General features: G+C 27.2%; 1 protein-coding gene across 1 annotated transcript; it reads right to left on the bottom strand.

The window, feature by feature from the left end:
- Positions 1–2,908: 2,908 nt before the first annotated feature.
- Positions 2,909–8,617, bottom strand: LOC135136391 (UDP-glucosyltransferase 2-like). Its single transcript, XM_064065640.1, has 4 exons — positions 8,356–8,617; positions 7,508–8,305; positions 7,237–7,456; positions 2,909–3,297 (listed from the first exon to the last, which is right to left on the bottom strand). The coding sequence occupies exons 1-4, from the start codon at positions 8,588–8,590 to the stop codon at positions 3,015–3,017; spliced, it is 1,536 nt and encodes a 511-aa protein (XP_063921710.1). The 5' UTR covers positions 8,591–8,617; the 3' UTR covers positions 2,909–3,014.
- Between the last annotated feature and the right edge of the window lie 53 nt (positions 8,618–8,670).

Here is an 8,670-nt window from a genome sequence, read left to right on the forward strand (position 1 = left end):
TAAGCATGGTAAACTTTTGTTCAAAATGTATTTGTTCATCCCTCCTAAAAAAATTGATGACGTCACCCTTAAATTTTGCTGAATAAATCCTATCTAAAATGCAAAAAATATGATGAGTTTGTACTTGTGATTTATCATTCCATTCATATTTTTTAGATTTTCTTAAGAGGTGGTTCAAAAAAATTAATGAAGTCAATTTATTTTATTGATTAAATTAAAGGCAACGCTTATTATTAGTATTACACCCCAACCAACCCAATTTGGTAGACACAAAATTTGTTAAAGAAAAAACTCGGTTGAAACATAAGGGTAGCACGCTTATTTACATCGACTTTAACATTACAGACTTGCATTTGTTTTATGCGCTCACTTGGTTCCGCGAATGTGAAATAGACATGTTTATAATCAATCAATTGTGAATTTCACCGGCAAGAATTAAAATAAAACCCAATGTTTTATATAATAAGCGGAAGTCGAAGCAATAAAACCGATGGTCGTTTTGTTTACAGTTTCTCTGTTTGACTCTCACGTATGCTGTTACGCTTGTCATCTTAATTTAAGAATGTTTATACATACACGATTTTCAGTTGCCTCTGATACGTATACGTGAGTAAATTGTTTCGTTATTTTATTGATTATTACAAATCAATATTCAAAACGACCCAATTCATTTTCCCGAAAATTTGAGAATATAATAATTTTATTCTTAGTATTACACTACATCTATCCCAACTGATATACGTATCCTTGCAAAAATGTTGATGACGTCATTGCAATTTTTTTTTAAATTCCCACTATAAAAATGTAATGAGAAAAAAACACAATAGGCATGCAGTCGTCAAGTTTCCGACAGCGAGGGAAGTACTGTCTAAACTCTTTAGACCAATTTTTTATTCCCTTTTTACGCTGCAGTAGATTTCATTTCTTTGGATGCTTTATTTTATTTATTGTTGTATACGTATTTACGAATTGTAATTATTTTTAAGTTATTTTTCTTTTTCATTCGGAGTACAAACGTTACACTCATTTCCGTCTGTCTGTCCGTCTGCCGTCCCGAATTTTTATTAGATAGACAATCTCCGAAAGTAGTGGGCCAATTGTATGTCAAATTTTTTACTTATATTAGGAATATCATGTAGATGGTAAAACGTTAACCAAAATTTGCCTAATCATTCCCATCAATAATGTGATGACGTCACTTCAAAATTGCACATAGTACATGGGCTTTAAATTGTATGAAATAACATAGTCTAATACACATGTAGTTTACGACTCCGTATTGAGTTTTTACCCGAAACGTCCAAATTTTTGGAAAAAAAAAAATCAAAATTATAAAACAACATTTTGCAATTTAATTTTGAATCTGCAAAACCGTAAACTTTGAAATCATGCAGATGGTTTACAATTATTATAAGGATGATAAATTTTTAATCAAGATATATTTACTTATCCCCTCCAAAAAATTGATGACGTCAGCTCAAAAGTTTGCCGGATAAATCCTTTCTAAAATGTAGAAAATATGATGAGTCGGTACTTCTGATTTATCATTCCATTGACATTTTTTCGATTTCCATATACACTGTGACCCAAAAAAATTAATGAATCTGTCAGTTCTATTAAAGTTGACGTATATCAAAAACCACCTATATGTATCCTAGTGCAATTTGTGTATAATAATGGGTTTTATTGTCAAACATAAAGTACTTACATGTCCAAACGTAACAATATTAAAATGAAGCTTACATGTATAAGTGTGCATAAAATTTACGTAATTTAAGTATCAATATTGTGTGATATAATGTTAAAGAGCTAAATATATTATCAAATTATCAATTGGTTTTATGGAATTTGCAACAAGAACTTGATTACTGCTAGAATTTTAGCTACAACTTCTAAAATTAAACCAATCTACATAATTCCATTATTAGGTCATTTCAACAAATAGTTTCTGTTATGTGCAAATCTTAATAAATATTCAGAATATTTTTCAATAAAACTGACATACTTCACTCAAATATCTTACAATGTAGCGTAGAGATAGGTCGACAATCGGGACTTAATACCACTTACGAATTTTGCTTTGTAATGCAAGCTGTACAGGAATGACATAATTGTTACTACAAATTTTAATTTCTTTTCAATTGCCATGAAAGTATTGGATAAGTACACAATTTTGATTGTCGTAGTGGTGTGATGAATTAGAAAATATAATGAATAGTCAACTGTTCGTTTCTACGAGGGGAAAATTTACGAACATTTGGCTGAGGATAAAGATTTGATTTATGAGCACATTTAAACACTTGTGATGAACCGGCGAATCAAATTAACTTCTCTTTTATGGTGTATAATACGGGGGTTGTTTATTGTGCTACCGCTTAATCCTGTCGTTTATGCCTATTTGTAGGACTCTTGATCCCCCTTTTATATGAATCTGCTAAATTACTCTGTATTGCACTTCTGGCTATCGGAGCCATACTTAGGTGAAGAAACACTTTAGTGGTCATTATATTAAAACAAAATATGTAGATACACATGTGTTCGATTAAATTTTTTATAAGTTCATCATATATGTATATAAAATTTTGGTTAGCGTTTTATCATGTATACGATATTGCTAATAAACATATATATTTCAGAACAATGGGTTCAATAGTTTCGGAGATTATCACATTATCGGTCTAACAAATTATATCTCCACAGAGCACAGACGACAGACAGACAAATGACAAAAAAAAATTAAGTAGTTCTGTTAGTTACTTACGTCACAGTACTTAGTACTTATCTAATCTTAAACAACCCATACTGAGATACCTAAACTAAAACTAAAAAATATAGCCTATTTTAAAACCATTGTAAATTATAAATACACTGATTAGAAGGTCTAGTCGCAATTTATATCAAATACATATTTAGTATAACGTACAAATTTTATTTACAGGTAGATGCACACAATTTAATTACACTTTTTATTTTAGAAAAAATACATTTTTGTTTGAACAAGATAACAATATAAATTAATTTTTCTTCTGCTTTTGTTTACGATTTTGTGAAAATAGTGCCACAATTTTTCTAATACAAATACGAAATATAACGAAAGACAAGTATAAGATTACAAACAAAAATAAAATCACATCCAGCATTACGTACTGGTACCATGTCAAATGGTTACCTGAATTACGTAGATGGGGTGCTCCTTTATGACGTATAACGTGTTCAACCCAAAATATGGCTGTGTCCATGGGTGACATTGGTTGATCATGGAGTAGTTCTGAACGTTTCTTCGCATTGTTACTGTACCTTGGATAACAAATTCATAAATGAATTTTATGAGCATATTGTTAGTTCTCCGATTTTACAATTTTTTGAGTTTTAAACTTTTAATTTTTTAATTTTTCAATTTTGTGTTTTTTTATTTTTCAACAAAAGAACAAATTTATCCAAACTAAAATACTGGAAAATCGGAAAATTGTATCATTGGAACAATGAAGAATATAAAAATTTTAAAATGAAAAATCCAAAAATTTCAAAATGAAAATCGAGAAACTAAAAAATAGAGACACCGAAAAATTGAAAAATTGTAATAACATGGAAAAATTAAAAATAAAACTGCAAAATCGGTAACTGAAAAGTTGGAAACACGAAAAAATAAAAAACCCCGAAATTGAAACATCAAAAAATGCAACAATTAAAAATCGAGAAATTGAAAAATCTACAAAACGCAACAATTCTGCAATTTTTCGATACAATATTTTTCAAATTCTCGATTTTTCATTTTTTAATTGTTCAACAAAAGAACAAATTTATTCAAACTGAACTTTTGAAAAACCGAAAAATTGTAACACTGAAACATCAAAAACAAAAAATTCGAGAACTTGAAAAAAATCAACAAAAAGAAACAATTTTGCAGTTTTTCGATATAAAATTTTTCAAATTCTCAATTTTTAATTCCTTATTTTCCCGATTTTTCATTTTTTAATTGTTCAACAAAAAGAAATTATTCAAACCGAAATTTTGCAAAATTAAAAAAATTTAAAAATCATAAAATTGTAACACTGAAACGTCTAAAAATTATCAAATTGAAAAATCAAAAAATTTAAAAATTGAGAAGTCGAAGAATTGAAAAAATAAAGAAAAATTGAAAGAACGTAAACAATGAGAATCAAAAATTGAAAAAAGAAACTTGAAATATGGAAAAATTTTAAAATCGAAAAATGAAAAAATGAGACATTAAACAAGTGGATAATTGAAAAAGCAATTGAAAAATCGAAAAATTGTAATACCTGAAAACCCTGATTAATTAAAAATCGAGAAATTGAAAAATTGAAAAAACGAAAAACAAAAATTTCTATAAATAAAATAATCAAAAATACAAAAAATTTTAATTTCAAAATTCAAAGATTTTAAAATGAAACTTGAAATATCGAAAAACTGAAAAATCGAAAAATTAAAAATTGAGAAATTGGATTGGATAATTGAAAAATTGAAAAATTGTAATATTGAAACCTCAAAACTATGATTAATTAAAAATCTAGATATTGAAAAATTGACAAAACGAAGCAATTCTGCAATTTTTCCAAATAAAATTTTTCAAATTTTCGATTTTTATTTCTTCATTTCCTCGATTTGTCATTTTTTAATTGTTCAACAACAGGACAAATTTATTCAAGCCGAAATTTTGAATCGAATTGAAAAATCAAAAAATTGAGAAATCGAAGAATTGAAAAAATAAAGAAAACTTGAAACAGCCGAAAAAATGAGACTTAAAAACTAAAAACTGAAACTTGAAATATCGAAAAACTGAAAAATCTAAAAATGAAAAAATTGAGAAATTGGATTGGATAATTGAAAAATTGAAAAATTGTAATACTGAAACCTCAAAACTATGATTAATTAAAAATCTAGATATTGAAAAATTGACAAAACGAAGCAATATTCTGCAAATTTTCCAAATAAAATTTTTCAAATTCTCAATTTTTATTTCTTCAATTTCTCGATTTGTCATTTTTTAATTGTTCAACAAAAGGACAAATTTATTCAAACTGAAATTTTGAATTGACTTGAAAAATCAAAGAATTGAGAAATCGAGGAATTGAAAAAAATAAAGAAAACTTGAAGAAACCGAAAAAATCAGACTCAAAAACTGAAAAATGAAACTTGAAATATCGAAAAATTTAAAAATTGAAAAATCGAAAAATAAAAAAAAATGAGAAACTGAACAATGGGATAATTGAAAAAACAATTGAAAAATCGAAAAACAAAAACTTCTATAAATTAAACAATGAAAAATGCAAAAAAATTTAATTTCAAAATTCAAAAATTTTAAAATGAAAACCGGAACACTAAAAAATTAAGAAATTATAAAAACGCTATATGGAAAAACAAAAAAAAATGTAACATCGAAAAAACGAAACACTCAAAAACCGAAAAATTTAAAAGTTGAAAAATCGAAGAATTGAAAAAAGACAGAAACTGAAAAATCGGAAAATGGGAAAGCCAAAAATTGATTAAAAAAAAAATCATAATAAAAATTATTTGAAAAAAGTGAACAATAAAAAATCGGCAAATTTAAAAATGAAACAATTACAAAATTGCAAATTTGAAAAAAAATTTAAATCGAAAAAATTGAAGAAATGAAAAATTGAAAATCAAAAATTAAAAAACCAAACTTGAAATATCGAAAAATTGAAAAAATTGGCAAACTGAAAATCGGGTAAAGAAAAAACAATTAAAAAATGGAACAATTGAGAAAAAGATAGAAACTGTAAAATTGAAAATTTGTAACATTGAAACCTGAAAAAGTGATAAATTAAAAATCTAAATATTGAAAAATCGAAAAATCGAAAAACTGCAAAATTCAACAGATAGAAAATCGAAAAGTTAAAAAGCAAATCAGAAAATCGAAAAATTAAAATATCTGCAAATTAAAAAATCGAAAATTACAAAAATTTTACTAAAAAATGCAACATTTCATAATGAAAACCGAAAAACTAAAAAATCGAAGAATTATTATCAATTAAGAAAACGAAAAATATAAAAATCTCGAATTGAGAAATCAAAAAATCGAAGGAACAAAATAATTTGTAATTATGTACCTACTTGGAAGTACTTGATTTTTAATTTTTTATTTTCTCAATTTTTCGCTTTTTAATTTTTCAACAAAAGGACAAACTTATTAAAACTAAAATTTTAAAAAATCAAAAAATCGGAAAATTGTAACACTGAAAAATTGAATAATCCAAAAATTAAAAACTGAGAAATCGAAAAAGAAACACTGAAAACCCAACAATTTAAAAATTGAGATATCGAAGAATTGAAAAAATAAAGAAACTCAAAATCGAATAATTAAAATGTTAAAACAATTTGAAAATCGATAAATTGTAAAATTGAAACCTGAAAACCCTGATTAATTAAAAATCGTGAAATTTAAAAATGAAACAGTTACAAAAGTGTAAATTTGAAAAAAAAATAAAAACGTAAAATTTGTAACACTGAAACCTTAAAAATTGAGAAACTGAATAAACGAAAAAAGGAAAAATCGTAAAAAGAGGGAAAAACGAAAAATTAATAAGCAACTTGGAAAATCGCAAAATTAAAATATCTGCAAATTAAAAAATCGGAACATACAAAAATTTTACTGAAAAATAAAAATTAACAATTAAAAAAAAACAAAAATTGAGAAAATAAAAATCGAAGAAACGAAACAACGTGGAATTACTTAGTTCGAAGTACTTTATTTTTAATTCTTCGGTTTTTAATTTCTCAATAAAAAGACGAACTTATTAACAGTGAAATTGAAAAAAATCAAAACATCGGAAAATTGTAAAACTGAAAAATTGAAAAATCAAAAAATTAAAAACTGAAAAATCGAAAAAGAAACAGCGAAAAACCGAACAATTGAGAAATCGAAGAACTGCAGAAACAAAGAAACTCAAAATCGAATAATCAAGAGGTCAACAATTGGAAAAGGAAAAATTGTAACCTTAAAAATGAAAAAACTAAAAATTTAAAAAACAGAAAAAACAAACAAATGCAAAATTGAAAATCAAAAATAGAAAAAACGAAACTTGAAACACCGAGAAATTTAAAAATTGTAATCTTAATACTTGAGAAACTGTAAAATCGAAAAACTGATTAATTAGAAAATCGAAAACTGAAGAATTGAAAAAAATGAAACATTATGCTAATTTTATGTACGTACACATACATGTAGGTACACTTTTTTCACAGACCACTTACTTGGAGTTATTTAAAATTTCATTTAGCGCTTCACCCAAACTTATTTCATTTAAATCAGCTAGTTCCAGCTGAACAGCATAACCAGCTGCCACAGCGTTTGGTATATTTGCCTTTTGGTCGCCAAATATAGGTATTCCCAGCACTGGTACCCCGTGATACAGAGACTCAATTGTACTTAGAAGGCCTCCATGACTGATAAAAAGTTTTAAGTTTGGATGTCCTATAAAGTGCAATATAAATATTTTTCGATTTCGAAATTGACAGTTATTACCAAGGACGTCGTTCTGGGGAAACCATTTACGGATAAGAACATTATTTGGTTTGTCATCCAAATCATCGTTTTCCCATTTCCATAAAACATTGTAAGGAATTTTTGCTAGTGCTCTTAAAATTTCTTGTTGCTTTTCTTTAGGCAATAATACGCTTTTCATATTAGATCCTAAGCTAAAATAAATCACTCCTTTTTCAGCCTTGTCCATATAAGCTTGAAGATCTTGTGGCAACTTTTTCGGTTTTTGCACATGAAATCCACCTACTGGGATAACATTAGGCACAAAAGGTCTGGGCGATTCAAAACTGTAATGTCCGTTGGATAAAACTAAAGCTACTGTGTCTTGTAGTTTTTCGATCGTGGGGGGATTATCAAAATATTTTTCTAGTAGAGCCTGGTGGTATTTAATATTACTGTAGCTAGCTAAATTATATCCAACAGTAACCACACCATTAATTAATCTTTGTAAGAATGTCATATCAGGGGAAAATGCTAACATTACGTTTGGTACGTAAGAAGGAGGTGCTGGGTTTCCTACTATGTAATTGGCAAGATGTGTAGTCCCGTGAGATGCTATAGGAATAACTGGCGCGTCGAACAGCTTTCCAAACATTAAAATAGCGCTATTCATAAACCAGTCGATGATAACTAAGTCGAACTTTGTCCCAGATTTTAACAGTTTTGCCATTTCTGTGTGATTAAGAGTTAGCTCAGTTTGTGCTCTTGTTAGCTCCAGAACATCATTAACACCAATGAATGTATGACCTTTATTCATTTTCATAAACATGCTTTCCCTAGCTATGATAATATTGTAGATATTTTTATATTTAATTATAAATAATACTTACCTAACTGATCATCTAATATTCCAGTTAAATGTATGTCTGTGTAGTTAGGAAAAGGTTCATCCAGTGGAAAGGGACTAGCCATAGTGACATTGTGGCCTCTTCTTGCAAGTTCCTTAAGTAAGGTTTCGCCAAGTATATGGTGACTTTTACCAGCGTGAAAATATAAACCTAGAATATTGGCTCCACTTATACATTGTAATAAGCACGTTAATAAACCAAAAATTTTAAATAACATTGTAGTTATGCAACTGTGAACTGTGATCGTAATCACCAAAAGAGTGAATGACACTGATTATATTTTGATTTATTTGTACA

The sequence above is a fragment of the Zophobas morio genome, unplaced genomic scaffold (assembly GCF_036711695.1).
Source record: "Zophobas morio isolate AGI-343-1 ecotype UQ-CSIRO unplaced genomic scaffold, CSIRO_AGI_Zmor_V1 ptg000026l, whole genome shotgun sequence".
Lineage (NCBI taxonomy): Eukaryota > Metazoa > Arthropoda > Insecta > Coleoptera > Tenebrionidae > Zophobas > Zophobas morio.